General features: G+C 35.2%; 1 protein-coding gene and 1 long non-coding RNA gene across 2 annotated transcripts in view; one reads left to right on the top strand and one right to left on the bottom strand.

Annotated features, from left to right (window-relative positions):
• The window catches only part of LOC141279533 (uncharacterized), a 359,504-nt gene that overhangs the window by 335,712 nt on the left and 3,627 nt on the right, over positions 1-20,165 (top strand). The window lies entirely within an intron of this gene.
• AHR (aryl hydrocarbon receptor) overlaps positions 1-20,165 on the bottom strand; it is a 50,779-nt gene that overhangs the window by 10,965 nt on the left and 19,649 nt on the right. Inside the window, exons 3-7 of the mRNA XM_019928248.3 lie at positions 12,617-12,720; positions 5,495-5,584; positions 2,820-2,943; positions 1,994-2,124; positions 355-557 (exon numbers count right to left, since the gene is read on the bottom strand). Of these exons, the coding sequence (XP_019783807.1) occupies positions 355-557; positions 1,994-2,124; positions 2,820-2,943; positions 5,495-5,584; positions 12,617-12,720 (652 nt within the window). The remainder of the gene's footprint in view (positions 1-354; positions 558-1,993; positions 2,125-2,819; positions 2,944-5,494; positions 5,585-12,616; positions 12,721-20,165) is intronic.

Below are 20,165 nucleotides of genomic sequence, written 5' to 3' on the forward strand. Positions count from 1 at the left end.
GAAAAGTAGCAACATGCTTTGGTTACTAAACTTCTAGGGCTAAAAGTCAAAGTTTGTATAATTTAAAAATGTAAAACAAGCCAACAATAAATGTCATCAGGATACCGAATCTTATATAAACACATCATCTGTATAATACAGAAATTGTGTCAAATATTGTAAAATAAAAAGATTTGTGAATGTGATGAAATTTTATTTTAAAAGGCTATGCTGTAAAGTATGAAATAATAATAGCTACTATAATAATAAACAATACTATAATTAACACCATATGGAAAATATATACATGCTAAGACACACTTACTGCAACAAAATATACATTTGGTAAAATAAACCTGAAAAGGTTTCACTTACTTGGCATCACAACCAGTAGGTGTAAAGTCTAACTTGTGTTTGGTTCTAAAGATGAAATTTTTGGTTCGGATTTCAAGTATGGATGGTGGCTGCAGTGGAGTAGCTATTGCAAACAAAGCCAGCTGCGGTGGAAGTATTGATCCATCTTTCCCTTTCTTGTTCTGTCCGTGAAGATACTTCAACCTCCCTTGGAAATTCATTGCCTTAAAAAAACCAAAAAACAGTTCATTAAGATTAACGTTTTAAAATGGTTCCTTTTTAAAAGGCTCCATCAGGGCCATTTCCAGTGTTCTTGATAATTCCATAAAAGTTCATGAGGCTATCAAATGTGACTTGAATTCCTTTCTCCCCAGAAAGCCCATTAAAAATATCCTAAAAGGTAGTATGAGGGCTATCCTCAAGGGATTCGTAAGTGAACCACTCAGTGCTTTAATAGGTCACAAAAGGAAGACCTAATGGTTTTCTGACCTTGCGGCTGCCCTACCATCCACGCCTAGCACGGGTCCGTACACGCTGCACACTCAAACTCTATTTCCTAAACGAATGAATAGTGATAAAGCCATCAAGTACATATTAATTTTCAGATATAGTCTGTGGACTAGTCCACAGCTCAGAGTATATTCAAAATTCCTAGGAATCTTTTATACAGAGATAAAACGACTGTTTAAAAACACTAAAATGAATCATAAAACCATACAAAGAACACAGAACTCTATTAAAGAACAATTTTAGAAGACAGAGGAAACAGAGACAATTTAATCACGACCATGATCAATCTGGCTGCTTAAAACAGTACCAGGCCAAGGGATGATTCTGACATCAATATGAGAGCAGCACAAGGGAGAAAAGGCCCAATTACACAAAGAAATTCCACCTAGACATATATACTAAGTGATCATCAATACTAGCAAACTAGCTCAAAGCACAGTTGTAATTCGGGGTCAGCAAAACTATCTTCAGGAATAAACACACCAACAAAAATCATCGTTTGCTAATAGATTTGATCATCTGTTTCCAATTCCTGATAAGTCACAAAAGTAATATGCAACATGCTTTGTCTCCTTCTGTACCTGGTGGAGTGCACAATCTTCAGGACACAGGCACCTGACAGGCCGGGCCGTCTCTACTCTTAGCGTCCTGCCTACGCTGCTCCCTGGCCATCCTACTCAGGAGTTCACACTATTCAAGAGCATTTCATACTAGAGGAGGATCCTGCAATCATGAAGACACAACCACTTTTTTACACGGCAGTTATTCCAGCCATGCGGAAAAGGCCGTGATAATTTTTCCATTTGGCAGGCATTAAATCCAAGGAGGGTAAGCAGTCTGCTGCCAAAGAAGTGCTATATAATTCTCTATCTTATACCTAAAAAGTCCAAAAGAAGGAGAAAGATAGAGAGTTCCCTGTTATTCCACTAGTCTTTGTTACTGCATCCTAAAGGATAGAGATTTTGAGTTATGGAAGATATTTCCAAAACTTTAGAAAGATTTTAAAAAGTTACTGTCCTTTATAAAATTATTTAATAAAGTAGATTTTTATAACCCAAACTCAAATACATTCAAATTAAATTGGTTTCACTTTTCTTTTTAATTTTCTAAAACTTCATAGTAAATGTCAGTAAAAGATTTTGCACCTTACCAGAAAACCAGATGAATTATCCAACAGACACCTTAGTCGGCAAACGAAGCACCTTTCCATAGACGAAGAGTTCTCTGGAGGAACCTGGTCTGGGTTATAATAGACTGCTGGCTGTGAGAGGCCATTAGCTTCTGTAGAAATAATAGCAACACAAAGTTACTTTCATTTTGCTGTAAAATTAAGTGTTTGAATAGCTGAAATTTGTGTTAATTTCTAAACCGAAGTCTGTATTTGGATTACAAAAGAAAAATCGCTTTCAGAAGGGGAGCTAGTGAAAAGAAATGAAAACTTATTGAATAACATTTTCACTACATAGAACTTTACCTATTCGGCTGTTTTTACTTCTACTGAGCTATCCTGTCAACAATTTCTATATTTTCTAAGCCTTTTCTTCTTTTTAACATTTTCACAGATGTGTGAAAACACTGCTTGCATTGAAAGAAGGTTTTTTTATCCTTGCATATGCTAGTCTGCTTTTATATTTGGTGCATTTTAAACACAGAACAATTCATACACACTCCAGAATCAACCTTGTACATTCCTTCCCCCTTTCACAACAGTGTAAGAGTTCTTTTTATACAATATATTAGTGAGTATATGGGTATGCTTTGTCACGTGAAATTCATCAATGGCTGTCATCTGTCAAAATCCTCCTTAGGTCACCAGGTTCCCTGTGACCTGGCTCTGGCCCGCAGCCAGAGATTCATGTCTTTCCCCTTCTCCCCAACCTTCACCATGGAGTTCTATGCCCCTAAAGGTTCTCTGCCTTCTTTCACAGAATTATATCAAAAAATCCCCAACACTATCTTTTGGTAAACATTCTTACCATCCATTTTTTGTCCAGAGTCCGGACACTGTGAAGGGTTTAACGCCCAGTGCAGCTGGCGCTGAAATTCAGCTCGGTCTTCAGTATGGATCAGTTCATACACACTCTGATGGATGACATCAGACTAAAGAAAAAAAAAAAAAAAAAGGAAATTAACAAGAAGTACTGATTTTTTTAAAATGGGGCTTACTAATTTCAAAACCTTGCTAGATTAGTGGGTGCTTGTTAGTGGTGATGAACGCAAATGAAATGCTTGCAAAGCTCTTCAGGAATCCAATATAGGAAAAGCCAGAAAGAGACTAGCACTGTAATTGACAAGTCAAAAGTTATTTGCCATCACTTCCCTGTGTGAATGCTTTTCAGTCAAATAAGTCACCTTCCCACTCCTTAATTGCAGCACATCAAGTTCTGCTGATTTTTATCTATTTACTGATCTTTTAAAATCCTCCTTCTTCCACAAAACCTTGTCTGAACATCCAGCTGCATTTGACTTCTCTAAGCTTGATAGTATTATGTATTTCCTTCACTGCTCTCTAATAATTTTCCTTATATGAAATTTTTACTTCTAGTAGATTCCATAAAAGTAAGGGATTATGCCATTACCAGGTCAGAATCCCTCCTTCACCTCTTGCTTCTCAGCATTTACTACAGTAAATGGCCCTTCCACCAGAATTGCTCTAACTTGTTTTATTGCAACTCATGGCAAGAAATATTTTCTTTCCATCGTGTGTGTGTGTGTGTGTGTGTGTGTGTGTGTGTATGTGTGTGTGTGTGTGTGTGTGTGTGTATACACACGTGGAAAAAAGTTTCACAGAACACTTCTTTTATGTGTAACAATATTTTTAAAATTTATTTTTATTGGTGTATAGTTGCTTTATAATGTCCTGTTAGCTTCTACTGTACAGCAAAATGAATCAGCCATATATATATATACCCTCTCTTTTGTATTTCCCTCCCATTTAGGTCACCACAGTGCATTAAGTGCATTAAGTAGAGTTCTCTGTGCTATACAGTATGTTCCCATCAGCTGTCTATTTTATACATAGTATCAATAGTGTATATGTGTCAATCCCAATCTCCCAATTCCTCCCACCCCACCCCTTTCCCCGTTGGTGTCCATACATTTGTGCTCTATGTCTGTCTCTATTTCTGCGTGGCAAATAAGGTCATCTCTACCATTTTTCTAGATTCCACATGTGTGTGACAATATTGTGTTTTCTATTTTATTTCATTTTAAGCAACTAAAAGGAATGATTGATGGTGATCCACTATATCAATTTCATAACCCACTAATGAGTCACAAGATGCAGTTTCAAAAATGGTGCCATAAACCACCACCAATGTCAGATATGAATGTTTTCTTAAAGAATATCCAGGTTATATGCATATATGAAGAAAAACAGATTGGGAAACAGCTAATCTTTCTGATTTCTTAACTGTTATGAATCACATCAAATAATAACTAAACTAGTTATGTAATTAAGTTGCAACAGGCTTTTCCATGGACATTAGTATATTTTCTTTAAAATCCAAAAATACTTAAGTTAGGCTTTGTGTCAGTAGCCAGATTCCACCACTTTAGCTATCTGGACTTAAATCTTCCTACGAACTTTATCTTCTAGCATGAAGTCATCTCTATGCCATCCATTACACAGTGCCAGAGTTATCTTCTGAAGTATAGATTGGAGCATACACGTTCCCCTTAACAAAAAACATTTAGTGGCTTCTATAGTGTGTATGACATAATTTAAGCTTCAGTCTATATAACAGTGCAGACAGGGCCATTCAACCATCAGTCTTGGCATCACCTGGGAGGTTGTTAGAAATGAAATACATGGGCCCCACTCTGACGTACTGAATCAGATTATATGGGAAGGAGGCCCATCAATGTTATGACATCTTATGAAGTTCTTCAGGTGATTCTTATGCACATTAGAATTTAAGAACTACTGATACATAAGAGTAGTTAGCATTCAAGTGTACTTACAAACTTCTCAAATCATATTGGATGTTCTTGCCCCTCAAATATGCTGAACGCCTTATTACTCCATTTATTCACTATACACTCAGTAACATTAAACCAAACACGCTCACCTCCTTCAAGGCCTTCCAACCTACTGTCTACATTACGTCTAGCTTTTCTTCTCTGTGTTCCCTCCACAATGGTCCACCCATCCGGAACCTACACTTTCTTTAGGTTAGCTTAAATACCATTTCCTTCAGGAAAGCTTCCATAATCCATACAAGTCAGAATTAAAGGGAGAAGCCATAGTATTTTGCTCATACCTTTACATATCACCTCATTCATTTCACAGTTGTCATATACCTTCCAGTATCCATAACTAATTTGATGGTAAATATTCTCTTGTCTGCCCCTGTCCAAACCCTATCTGCCCCTTACCCTAAAGTTTCATATATATATGAGTTCTTTATAAGTGGAAGAAGAAACACAAAATCCATGAATCACATATACCCTTCAGAAAATTATAATGCAGTAGATTTTTAAAAGTATAAAAATATATTAGCTGCAAACATATACTGTTTTATTCTATAGCATGTATTTTAATTACATTTTATATATACAAACTATCACTTGTGTCCCTAAGTATAAGATAAACGTAGAAAATTAATTTTCCAAAAACAATTTTTTAACGACCTAAGAAAAATGTATTTACCTGCTGAAACCCCAGGTAATCTTGTATAGTAGAAGAAGCATAAAAGACCAAAGCATCTGTAGTGACAACCAGTACAAAGCCATTCAGTGCCTACAAGGAAAAAAGTTACAAGATTAGTAATGTGATTAAATAAAAATATTATCATCCATAAATACTGACTTCAGTTAAGGCTGTTACTTTTATTGATGAAAACATCTTTAAAATGGTTAATATTATTACACTCCACAAATGCAGAAACACCACATACCCCAGTAGTGAGAAGAATCTATTCACACCTTTTGATTCTGCCAAAGAAAAGCTTAGAAGTAATTTAATACTCAATCACAATAACTTTAATATTTATTTCTTCTTCTTCCTCATGCTTTAGATTTTGTTTTAAATATACTGTACATGTTTTTTAAATATAATTGTATACACATCATTTACTGTAATCTGTCACACTGCTTTTAAAGGAAGATAGTGTGTAAAGATGTTTATTAGAACCGTAAAAAAATTTGATAGAAGAAAAGCTCTGTGCAAAGATAGTTTAAGCACTGACACAGTTTGAAATGTGGATGCTCTCAAAGTATTATAAAACTTTTAAAAACTTTTTATTAGAAAAGGAATACACAAATGGACTCTACATAAAATACACATGTAGAATGAATACATGTAAGACAAGTACACACAAATATAGTCCATTTAAATTTAATATAATTACTAATATATTTAGGTTTAAAGCTATCATTTTATAGGTGTTATTTTTATCTGTTCCACTTATACTATGCTGCTTTTTTCTTTCCATTTTGCCTGCTTTGGGCCAATTATTTTTATTACTCCTTCTTCTTTCTTTTAGTTTAGAAGTTATCCTCTCTTTTTCTATTCTTTTAGTGGTGGTTCAAGTCCAATGTTAATATCTCTATAGTCTAAGGTAATAAAAGTATTTAGATCAACTTAAACATTAATCGTGATCACATATTTTAATTCTAAAGCCCTCCTTATTTCCTGCTTGAGTTTAATTCAGTACTTGTTTTACTCTATGCTATGTGATCATTGTTAAACCCTCCTGAGACACTCTTCTTCATGTAAAATGAGACGTGGAATGGTTTAGTTTAAGAACCACACAGTTTGGAGTCAGAATTTGGACTGGATTCTTCTGTTTCTTACTAACTGTGTGGTTTTATTAAGTTATTTACCCCTTTAAGCTTTAGTGTCATTGTTTGAAAAACAGGCACTGTACAGTGCCTGGTACAGAGCTGGCGCTCAATTCACGTAAGGCACCATTACTATAATATGAGGTTGTGGAAATGAGCAGATAAAGATTTACATGATCATGCTTTGTGAACTACAGAGAGATATATAAATGACAGCAAGTAGTTCATTCAACACTTAATGAAATATTGCATACCAAAGAGGATGCATGCTAAGTACTGAGATTCAAAACTGAAGAAGCTACTGCGCCTGTGCTTATGATGCTCACACAGTCTTGTAGATACCCTCAGTGTTAGATGAGGTAAAAGAAATACGGTGACTGTCTTCCTTTTCCCTCAAAGTCCTTTCACCTTCAAGATCCCTGGTCTATAATTCTGAGAACTTAATTTTGCAGACAACAAACAGCACCTACTATTTAACAGCCACTTCTCTAAATGCTTTTTTTTAACGTATTCAAGTACTTTAATTCCCTCAGCAATCCACTGAAGTAGGTGTCATATTCCAGTTTTTAAATCGAGGAAACTGAGGTAAAGAGCTGCACAGTAACTTGCCCACGGCCATACAGCTAGGAAAAAGCTGAGCCAGAAGGTAAACTTTGTTTAGCTCTAAAGCCTGCACACTTAACGTTATATCACGATCTACTGCTTTTATGTGTTACTGATCACCAACTGTTGCATGCCTATAACTCATGTAATCACAACTGGGATCTAAGATCCTTGACTTTAGATATTATGCCTTATAAAACCTGGCAATTTCCCCAGGATGAAAAATGACGATGGCACCCACCAAGAACTTAAATGTTTAATGATTAACACCCCCAAAATTGAGTATTCTTAAGTTTTAGCTGGCAGTAATAGTATATATCCATTACTGCATTTTTTTATCTTGCAGATGTCTTCCTTCTAGAAAATAGTATCCATTGATCATATGCATATTATTTTGTAGAATATGTTTTTCGAACAGTGGAACGAATTTAGTACTGTACAATAAGTTCATTAGTGCATGCCAGGTGACACAAAGATAATTTAGGGTATGACAGATAAACACTTTTAGACAAACGTTAATTGTCAGAAATAAAACAAAAAGCCTCTTAAAAGAATATATACATACCAATCTTAAAAGAATATATACATACCAATTATATGGATATTAAATGATCTTAAATACCATGTGGAGCAAAGTTATTACTTGTACTGAATTATTTATCTTAGTAAATTTAAAGAAGGAATTAATTTGGTAATTACATATTAATAAAAGAGATTATTATTCTTTGGTCTAAGTCACAATTATCTCTCTATCTGAAAATCATGTTGAGCTTCACTTACTATTTAATAAGAGAAATAAACTGCAATTAGTACTGTTATTTATAATTTCAACTGCTGTTATCTCAAAAATGAAGCTACAGATTTTAATAAGCACAGTATTAAGTAGCAATGGATAGAACATATTTAAATATATGAAAATAAACAAGGAAAGCAAATAACAGATAATGAAACGATACAAAAAGTTATTTTATTGTTTTATTTTTATTCCTCATAAAACAGTAACAAATTTAAGCTAATCAAGAAAATAAATATTTTAAACTTTCATTAAACATCTTGTAACATTTTCTTCATGTGCCTCCTTTGTTAAAACCAAAGGAAAAGATTTCGTTTCAAAAGTTTCAAGCCAAATGGTATACTGTACCTCTGGAAACATCCTCTGCCTCTAAGTGATAACTAGGTGATAACCGCACGTTGGAAATATAAAGTAAGACACCATTATGGCAACTGTGTATAATGAAATATGCCATTTTCACATATCTACAATGTGTTCATCTGCTCCATAAGTGATAAGAGGTATGGCCCTAAGCAAATTGTATAGTGTCTGATGCTTCCTACTAGAGAGGAAGCATCACATACTATACAAATGGCATCCAACAGAATTAATGACAAGACCACTTATTTTAAATAGCTAAATATTTCCAATCTTCAGAAAATTAAAAAGGTAACACTAGTTTTGCAACAGTATATTTTTATTCGGGGTCCTTGACATAGGATATGTTTACAATTTGTCTAAACATTCTAGGGGAAAAATAAAAATCATGGGCCCAGATATCACTGATGAACATAGATTGGAAAATCCTCAACAAAATACTAGCAAACAGAATCCAACAGCACATTAAAAGGGTCATATACTATGATCAAGTGGGATTTATCCCAGGAATGCAAGGATTCTTCAGTATATGCAAATCAATGAATGTGATAAACCATATTAACAAATTGAAGGAGAAAAACCATATGATCATCTCAACAGATGCAGAAAAAGCTTTCGACAAAACTCAACACCATTTATGATAAAAACCCTCCAGAATGTAGGCACAGAAGGAACTTACCTCAACATAATAAAGGCCATATATGACAAACCCACAGCCAACATCGTTCTCAATGCTGAAACGCTGAAACCGTTTCCACTAAGATCAGGAACAAGACAAGGTTGCCCACTCTCACCACTCTTATTCAACACAGTTTTGGAAGGTTTAGCCACAGAAATCAGACAAGAAAAAGAAATATAAAAGGAATCCCAATCGGAAAAGAAGAAGTAAAACTGTCACTGTTTGCAGGTGACATGATACTATACATAGAGAATCCTAATGACGCTACCAGAAAACTGCTAGAGCTAATCAATGAATTTGGTAAAGTAGCAGGATACAAAATTAATGCACAGAAATCTCTTGCAGTCCTATACACTAATGCTGAAAAATCTGAAACAGAAATTAAGGAAACACTCCCATTTACCACTGCAACAAAAAGAATAAAATACCTAGGAATAAACCTACCTAAGGAGACAAAGGACCTGTATGCAGAAAACTATAAGATACTGATGAAAGAAATTAAAAATGATACAAACAGATGGAGAGATATACCATGTGCTTGGATTGGAAGAATCAACATTGTGAAAATGACTCTACTACGCAAAGCAATCTACAGATTCAATGCAATTCCTATCAAACTACCAACAGCATTTTTCACAGAACTAGAACAAAAAATTTCACAATTTGTATGGAAACACAAAAGACCCCAAATAGCCAAAGCAATATTGAGAAAGAAAAATGGAGCTGGAGGAATCAGGCTCCCAGACTTCAGACTATATTACAAAGCTACAGTAATCAAGACAGTATGGTACTGGCACAAAAACAGAAATACAGATCAATGGAACAGGATAGAAAGCCCAGAAATAAACCCACGTACATATGGTCACCTTATTTTTGATAAAGGCGGCAAGAATATACAATAGAGAAAAGACAGCCTCTTCAATAAGTGGTGCTGGGAAAACTGGACAGCTACATGTAAAAGGATGAAATTAGTACACTCCCTAACACCATGCACAAAAATAAACTCAAAATGGATTTAAGTCCTAACTGTAAGGCCAGACACTATAAAACTCTTAGAGGAAAACATAGGCAGAACACTCTATGACATAAATCACAGCAAGATCCTTTTTGACCCACCTGCTAGAGAAATGGAAATAAAAAACAAAAAGAAACAAATGGGACCTAATGAAACTTAAAGCGTTTGCACAGCAAAGGAAACCATAAACAAGACAAAAAGACACCCCTCCGAATGGTAGAAAATACTTGCAAATGAAGCAACTGACAAAGGATTAATCTCCAAAATTAACAAGCAGCTCATGCAGCTCAATATCAAAAAAAACAAACAACCCAATCCAAAAATGGGCAGAAGACCTAAATAGACATTTCTCCAAAGAATATATACAGAATGCCAACAAACACATGAAAGGATGCTCAACGTCACTAATCATTAGAGAAATGCAAATCAAAACTACAATGAGGTATCACCTCACACCAGTCAGATGGCCATCATCAAAAACCTACAAACAATAAATGCTGGAGAGGGTGTGGAGAAAAGGGAACCCTCTTGCACTGTCGGTGGGAATGTAAATTGATACAGCCACTATGGAGAACAGTATGGAGGTTCCTTAGAAAACTAAAAATAGAACTACTATATGACCCAGCAGTCCCACTCCTGGGCATATACCCTGAGAAAACTATAATTCAAAAAGAGTCATGTACCACAATGTTCACTGCAGCACTATTTTCAATAGCCAGGAGATGGAAGCAAACGAAGTGTCCATCAACAGACGAATGGATAAAGAACATGTGGCATATATATACAATGGAATATTACTCAGCCATAAAAAGAAACGAAATTGAGTTATTTCCAGTGAGCTGGATGGACCTAGAGACTGTCATACAGAGTGAAGTACGTCAGAAAGAGGAAAACAAATATCGTTGCTAACACATATATATGGAATCTAAAAAGAAAATAAATGGCTCTGAAGAACACAGGGGCAGGACAGGAATAAAGACACAGACGTAGAGAATGGACTTGAGGACACAGGGAGGGGAAAGGGTAAGCTGGGATGAAGTGAGAGTGGCATGGTCATATATACACTACCAAATGTAAAATAGATAGCTAGTGGGAAGCAGCTGCATAGCACAGGGAGATCAGCTCGGTGCTTTGTGACCATCTAGAGTTGTGGAATAGGGAGGGAGATGCACGGAGAAGGGGATATGGGGATATATGTATACGTATAGCTGATTCACGTTGTTATACAGCGGGAACTAACACACCATTGTAAAGCAATTATACTCCAATAAAGATGTTAAAAAAATAATCACTGGCCCATAATTTAAAGCAGTTTAACAAGTGTTAAGCATGCCACATTTGTCTATTTTCACTTGAGATAAAGAACTTCCTTATTACTTTACTACATAAACTAAGATGCATGTTTAATCACATTCAGCAGCAATTATTAGAATGCTTCCTGTGACCTAAATAAGGGGTCTTTACGTTTCAGCTAATATACATAAAAATCCTCAGCTAGAGGCAGGAGGAGGACGACTCACGGTTGAATATATTTAATTTTTTCTAACATAATGGAAGCAAAAGTTAATTTTCGGTATCAGGGATTTGAACACAATTACAAAATTATAATAAAATCTTATAAATTGTTAGGTTACACTTAAGCATTTACTGAATGAATGGAGTTACTGAAACTTATGGCTACTTTTTGTCACAATGACAAATTAAGTTCTCCACTCAGTTCACTGGGTAGAATTGAAAATTATTATGTAATAGTAATAGCACAGATTATAGCACACATCTTTTCTGTTTTGTTTTATTTAACTAGTTTCTTTTTTTTACCATTTTTTAATTGAAGTATAGTTAATTTACAGTGTTGAGAGTTAGTTTCAGGTGTACCGCAAAGTGATGCAGTTATACATATATATATATTCTTTATAGCACACATCTTCATTCTATCTTTCTTTAATAAGATAAATACCTGAGAATTTTAACTGAGGATCAAGCATTGTATCAGATCCAAAAGAAAGAAAAATTGGAAAAGATTTAAAATACTTTTATAGACAAATCTACTAGAAACTCTCCAAGTTCTAGCGCATGACAATAGGGCTGATGGTTGTTGACAAAAATCTGTAGCAAGTTGATAAGTCACACACAGCTGCTAAAAGAAAATATAATTATAAGAACACATTGAAAAAAATAAAGTTCAGGTTAAGAACAATTTCAAACTATTTAACAAATAAAATTATTTTAATGGAGCTATATTCCTCAAAACATATACGTAAATCCAGTGTCTTAAATGAGAACCTTTAAAATAATCTAGGAGCTCTTGCTATTTAAAGAAATGCAACATGGAAAGTGATAACTAGACTTCTAATAAATATGCTTCATAAAATTCCATTTTTTCATGTACAATACTAACATTATACCGCTGTTGTACTTCAGATGAAAGTGGTATGAAACGCTGGGTGAGTCCTAAATAAACTGGGGATAATTAAAAGGCTGTTAATTAATTCTCCATTTATAACTGTCCTAATGAAAATGAACTATATTTACTACAATTTACCTGCAGTAAGAATTCTCCTTCCTGCAAGTTCAGGCCTTCTCTGAATTTTGTTCTACAGTTGTCCTGGACTCCATTTCTGTCAGCTGGGGTGGACTTTAATGCAACTATGAAAAAAAGGGAAAAACAATGATATAGTATAGGTGGTTTTTAAAATAAGCAGTTTCAAAGAGCTATAATAAAAAACCTCTGTACACCAAACACAGAGATAATTTGAAAAATTGGTATCTACTGGTACTACAGTAACTAAGTGAACAATCCTTTGCCAATGGGTGGTTTCCAGTCAGCTGACAGATTCTGGTGGGTTTTTTTTTTGGCTGCATTGGGTCTTCCTTGCTGCGAGGGCTTTCTCTAGTTGCGGCGAGCGGGGGCTACTCTTCGTTGGTGTGCGGGCTTCTCACTGCGGTGGTTTCTCTTGTTGCTAAGCATGGGATCTAAGCGCGGGCTTCAGCAGTTGTGGCTCGCAGGCTCTAGGGCACAGGCTCAGTAGTTGTGGCGCACAGGCTTAGTTGCTCCGCAGCATATGGGATCTTCCCGGACCAGAGATGGAACCCGTGTCCCCTGCGTTGGCAGGCAGATTCTTAACCACTGCTCCACCAGGGAAGTCCCTGACAGATTCTTAAAGATAATTTTTGATGAGTTCACTATATGATTTTTGGCATATTACTTAAGGAGTTTCAAAGAATTGCCACGACATTGCTATAAACACTCCTGCAGTTCTTATCTATTTAGGAGAATAAGGTTCCTCACAACCTAACGTATAAAAATATTTTTAGTATGTCTCTACATATTTATCTTAACATCTGTGAACTACCGGGTGGTGAGAAGAATCAACCAAATGCCTTATTAAGAAATATATGTCCATTGAGGTTAGGATCCTCTTGTCTAGTTTTAAGGTAAAAAAACTGTTAGTAGTATTATTAAGTTCATATTAAATTTATAGGTCAATTCATGGAGAATTAATGTCTTTATGATGTTGAATCAATCAGGGAACATGTATGTTTTCCCATTTGTTCAAGTCTGTATTTTTTGTCCCACTAGAATGTTTTGAAGTTTTCCACAAAAAAGTATTTTTATGTCTATTCCTAGGTACTACTACACCTTGTAATGTGGCTTCTCTTTCATTATCATCTTCTAGTTGCTTATGGATTGCATATGTGAATGGGAGTCTGACAGGATGGTGGGATGCTTACTATAGAGGGTACCACGCAGTAATGCTGCATCTCCCCACCTTCCCATCTCTCTCCACATCGTGTGTGTGTGCATGCATTTATAGTCTGGGAGGCAGCACCGCTGAATAGAAATAATAATTGCTACCATTTACTTATTTAGCATTTTTCCAAGCACTCTCAAATGTCTTCTCAGTTAAAACATGTGGATGGACATTGGTATCTGACAGAGCTGAGTTCAAATCTCAGCTCCGCCTTTTCCTAAATGTGTGAGCTTTCTGAGCCTGTCTCCTAATATGTAAAGTGGTAGTTGAAAAAGCAAACAAACAAACAAAAACACCCTGCAGGGCCGTTGTGAAGAATAATTAGAATATATGTGAAGTTCCTGACGTAGAGCAGCTCAATATTAGTTGGTAGCTTTAATTATTAGCAGTATTTCCCAAAGCTCATAGATTGCCCTGTTATAAAGTTGAAACTTTTAGACACACTATTGCACCACCTTTCTATTTTTCTGATCTTTTTTTAACCTGTGATATTTAAAATAAGAGACACCATTGAGCCAAACCAACTGTGACGTTCCTTTTAAGATTTCTTATTTCATTGGATTTTTAAGCGCTAAGGATAATCTGGCTCAGTGATAAGCTGGAGATATATTAATAACCAGATTTTTCTCTCAGTTTGAGCAAAGCATCACATATAAAACATTTTCATGTGTGAAGCATATTTTCTGGTAAACCAGCAGTGCATGTGTCACACTGGACTCTTATGCCAAGTCCTTGCCTTTGCAGAACTTGAAGCATATCTCTTTGAAAGAAGAAGCCAAAAACCTGGCCTCTGAATATAACAATTCCAAAAGGCCACAGAACAGATTTCTTTACGCCAAAATATAGTTTGAGGTAAATTAACTGATCTAACAGTTAACCAAGACCAAAGGAAAGGCTTAATCTTTTCTCGTTGAAAAGTAAAGGACAGATTTGTTGTTCCTTGCTTTCCAGTGGCCACATTTGCTTGAACGCATTAAAACCTCACAATGTAAGGGTTAACTACACTCTCCTACTTTTCCAAAAGCTCCAGTACGAGGCACAATTTAAGAGTTATACCAAATATCAATAAGATTTGCTATTAGAAAGAAAAGAAAACAACAAAACCCAAACCCCGACATTATGAAAGAAAGAAAACAACAAAACCCAAACCCCGACATTATGAAAGAAGCAAAGTCATCCTAAAAATGGATAGATATTAATTGTGTCAAATTTACAATGTCTAAATTTTCTTATTAGGAATCTTTTAAAGTTAACTTTTAATCAGTGGAATGATGTCAGTTCCCACTAGAGTTATTGGACCACTGAGAAGCTGAATAAGAAATGAAAGAGGCCATTCATCTCAGTAACTTACAATTTGTTTCTGGTCTTGTATTGGGGATATTAGCCAATGTAATTAGACATTAGACAGACTCTGCCTTTAAGTAGGGCATATAAGCTATGGAAATGAAGAACTAGAAAAGAATGTCAAAAATATTGGTAAAGAATGTCAAAAACATTAAGTACCAGGATGGAATTTAATTAAAGTATCAGAGGAACTTGAAAAAGAATAAATTCTTTCTAAACAACAATGCTTACAATTCTAAATGTTAGAGGGACAGTGTTTAATACGTATGTATAACTACTGCTTAAGTAGGAAAAGTGGTAAATGCATTTGGGGGAAGGACCACTGGAGGGTTCTTCCAAAAACAAGCAAACAAGTATTTCTGTTGCTCTCTTGTTTAAGGCTAATAATTAATCAGTTAGGAATTCAAGTAAATATTGTGCAAAGATGAGTCGAGGAAGGGTGCACTTCCTTCCCATTCTCATCTAAAAAATACTAATATGACTTTTTAGAAAACTTATTTTATGTCCTAGCCACCTGACCCAAACTATGTAATTTTTGCCTTTCCATGAAGTTTGTCCTCTACTTCTTGATCTCATACCTACCACCTCTCCCTTCTTAAAGTTACTGGAAGATGTATTAATTAATACTACTCACTTTCACATATACATTTCTTGCCCTGGTCAGAAAGCAATAAAAGAGTAAGAAGATGATGTGGGGATATGACTTCCTACCATCTGAGTGGCCTTAAATAATTTCCTTCATAATAATATGTGATACTTAGAGCCCACACTGTATGCCAGGCAGTCTCCATGTATTACGTCTTGTTTATTTAATCTTCATAAGAGTTCTATGGAACTGGCCTTACTGTCCTTTCAGTAGATTAGGAAACTGAGACTTAAGGAGGTTAGGAAACTTTCCCAACGTTCTAGCTTTAAGTGGTAGAGCCTAGATAAGAACCCAGGTAGCCTAATCCTAATTGCATGAGCTATTATTAATCACCTACCAGACTTCTCTCCCATGCTAACCACCTTTGACCTTTAGTGTCCTCATCTTTAAATTAGGACAGTGATACCTCTGGAGACAAATTCTTGTGAGAGCTCAAATAACATGTAGAGTACCTGGGTTAATGCCTGAATCTATAACTGACAGTCAAGGATGGAGAAAATGGGCTATATGCTGAGTTTACACACCCTCAAACCATTATGGAAGCTGACACTAAAAGTTGCAAACTAGGGATAATTGAGTGTTTTCTCATCTCTAAACAGGGAGCATTAAAGAGTGTCTAACAGGACTGCTATGATGACTGTGCAACATAAATCTGAAGGTACTTCAAACATGTAAATTGTTATAAAAATTATATGCATCATCAGATACAGAAGACACTTTAATCATTACACCCCTGGAATTAAATACATGGCAGCTCATAGAAACAAAATATAATATCTGAAAATAAGTCATAAGCCAGTTCTGCTACTCGAGAAACACTGGCCGTACTGAAGAGACATTTGTTAAAATCCTCCCCACATGTGCAAAGTGTAAGGCTTACACCTTCCAAAGTGTAAGGCTCTGACTTTCAGCATTCAGCGGAATATTAAGATAATAAACCATCAAAATATTTCAACTATTTGTTCTTTGAGAGATCAATGATGCAATTAAACAAGAATTTAATTGATAATGGAATTTAGAGTGTAAATATATCACAGCATTATCAGATTATAATATTACCCATATAATTATTACCAACTGATTCAAGTCTTTTTCCCACATGCATTTAATCATATCCATGTTTCCTAATACGGCACTTTCCTTCCTTATACATCTAAGCTCAGATTTCCATTTCTCCCTACAAGCCAAATATTTCCTCTTCAAAAAACATGCTCTGAATTTCTCAAGAGAGAAATTCACGGGGAACAAATATTGGCATGTGGTAAACTATACTTTGTATTTTGTTACTGTAGTTGGCATTTAAACAGAAAGATGACATGGTAAATGTCTTGCCAGGAAAAAGCATAAGGCTTTTTAATCTCTAATTGTTGACATAAATTCAATTTATTTTACAATAATGTTTATCATCCTCCTTTATTACTTCTGGTAGGAAAAGTTAAATTCCATTCCCACATTCGTATAAGCATAAAAGAGAGCAAAGCTATCACCTATTATGAAATTCAACCAACTGCATCTATAAATTAGAAAGGGTTAAGTAATGTAGTATTTCTTGAATATACGGAAAACATCCCCAGTCTAGTATGGATGAGTATTTACAAATAATTTCCAATCATATATAAGTGTACCTGAAGTGAGTTCCTTCTAGATCCTTTGAGGTAATAGATATTTCACTTCAGTAACATCAAGTTTGTTTGTTTGTTTGGTAAATGAAGCATTGTCCTTTTGAGGGAAAGAAGGAAGAAACCGAAAATTTTTTTAAAAAACTATGTTATATTCTAAGTTTTCAGGAGACAAAGATTAGGTGTACACAGTTCAGTGCTTTCTGATGATATTCACAGATTTTTTTCTGCCTAGAAGTTTCTACTCACCAAGGCAGAAAAAAAGTAAATTCGGGTTTTAAAAAGGCACATGTTAGTTTATATCTTCATGAATGAATGTAGGTTGCATAACTGGCAGTTACTGTCTTTTTAGCAAATCTAAAGAAACACATCATTCTAAAGCTGCAAAAATCCTTAAAAGTTAGATCTATTCTCACTCTCGATTAAGTGGAAACTAACTTCCAAAGATGTTACTCAACATTTTTCCAGTTTTACGTTTAGTTACATGCAATTCTACTGTAACGATATGTTAGGTCTCTGAATTAATGAAACCAACTAGAGCAATTAATTTACCTTTTCAGTGGGGAATGAGTTGCATTTAGCTTTCCACATAAACAAGAGTGGAATTAAAACTGCATTCTAAGTAGGAAAATTTAATCAGCCAGAGCAGTGATTCTCAAACTTTCATAGACATTAGAATCATCTGGAAGGCTACTGAAACACATTGCTGGACTCCACCCTCTAGAATTTCTGACTCAGTAGGTCTAGGATGGGGCCCCACAGTCTGCATTACTAACAAGTTCCCAAGTGATGCTGAGGGGCAGGTATCACATTTTGAGAACTAGTGACTTAGAAAATCAGGATTTAGGAAATAACTCACAAATGTTCTGGATCTCATTCCTTCATACTTTCTAAAATTATCTTTCCTCTGCTTAAAGAGTTCATTATTAATATGTCTTCAGGAGGTAATTCTAATCCCAATTTTATAAAGATGAAAGTAGAACCACATAATTTACTACTGAAACACAGGGCAATAACAAAAAATTCTGTATGTACAGTTGACTTGTGAAAAACATGGGGTTTGAACTGGGCAGGTCCACTTACATGTGGATTCTTTCCAGTAAATAGTACAGCACTACATGATCGTGATTGGTTGAATCCACAGATGCAGAACTTTGGAGATGGAGGAACCGTGGATATGGAAAGCCAACTGTAACGTTATATGCCAATTTTCGACTAACCCTTGTGTTGTTCAAGGGTCAACTGTATACAATTTAAATTTTATAACTGTGGTTCACAAAGATCTTACTTTTTAGGATAAACCCACTACACACTTAAAACATCAGGCAGGCAAGCATTCTTACTGTCCATGCTGAGAAGATGAAGACTCTGTGGAACAGTGATGACAAAGGTCTAATCTAAAGCCACAGGGTTAGTAACCGAACTACCCCCATGTCCCCTGCCTGCTGGTGCGCCCCTTACATGACAAAGTCTCCCTCTCCTGGGCCAGGACAAAGAGAGGGAAGCTGCCTCTGTAACACAGAGACTAGACACTTGAAACTAGACACTATCAAAAATGTAGGAGGCAACAGAATATTCTGTAAAACTGACCATGAAGGCACTCCCACATCATGTGGGCAAATTTAAGCCTAGAAGAATTCGATACAGACAATTCTAGGTTCATTAAGTTGATCCAGTTTGACTGTCTCTTCTCTCAACCTCCCACGGCTGACACCTGAATGGCGTTACGTCTTCTATGGACAACCAAGAATCAGAAATTACCACCTCTAGTATTATTATTTTTCTGTAGACTTTAATTTCACTTTAGTTTACACTTTCATGTGCAATTTTCTCTTTGCCCCTTTAAGAACTTGACAAATGAAGTCATCTTTGAGCAAACTCATTATCACCATAGCACAGTTTCGTATTCCACACACAGAGATGTGTTTTCCTCTATCTCTGCCCATCCTTAAAGCATTTCATCTTTGGTATTTTCCCTCTTATTCTATATGCTTTCCCCAGGAATATTTTATTCACTTAATAGTTTAAAATACTATTCCAATGACATTATGATGACTCCAAAATCTAAATCTCCAACTACAAACAAATAAATGAATTTGAGCTACTGATTAAAAATGATTGATTAAAAAGTCAAAAAGCTGTAAGAGCAGGATTAAAAAATAACACATAAATTACTAAATAAAAATGATTAGTGGTAATATAAATGTGTTTTATTACAGACCCTCGAGTGATTAATTTTATATTACATGTGAAAATAGTTTCTAAAACACTATAACATGGCAAATGTATATTTCCATTAACCAGATCAGCAAAGACTCACAAAAAGTCAAATAATTTAACTACAGACATTTAAAATCTGTCCTGGGGAAAAAAAAAAAAAAGAGAAAACTGCTGAAAGTTGGCTGGCTTTAATATTCCCCCAATGGTAATCTCTGTTTAAAACAGAAAGCTAAGCTCATAAATTTATGACGAACTGGAACTGTTCATGGCCAAGCAATTAAGGATCAAGGATCCTAGAGTCATATAACACTAGGAAATGATCAAAGAGAAAACCTATTAAAGCAGTAAATTTAAAAGAGACAAGAAAGAAGCAAAATATATAATAAAGGATATAATGAGTGTAGGTTCAGTTTGAAACTCTGTTATATATTTGTCACTGTTTTTAAAAAAATACTTGTCAAAGCAAAGGAAAACACTCAGAGATAAAAGTATCCTATGTAAAATATCATA

This window comes from Tursiops truncatus, chromosome 9, assembly GCF_011762595.2.
Source record: "Tursiops truncatus isolate mTurTru1 chromosome 9, mTurTru1.mat.Y, whole genome shotgun sequence".
Lineage (NCBI taxonomy): Eukaryota > Metazoa > Chordata > Mammalia > Artiodactyla > Delphinidae > Tursiops > Tursiops truncatus.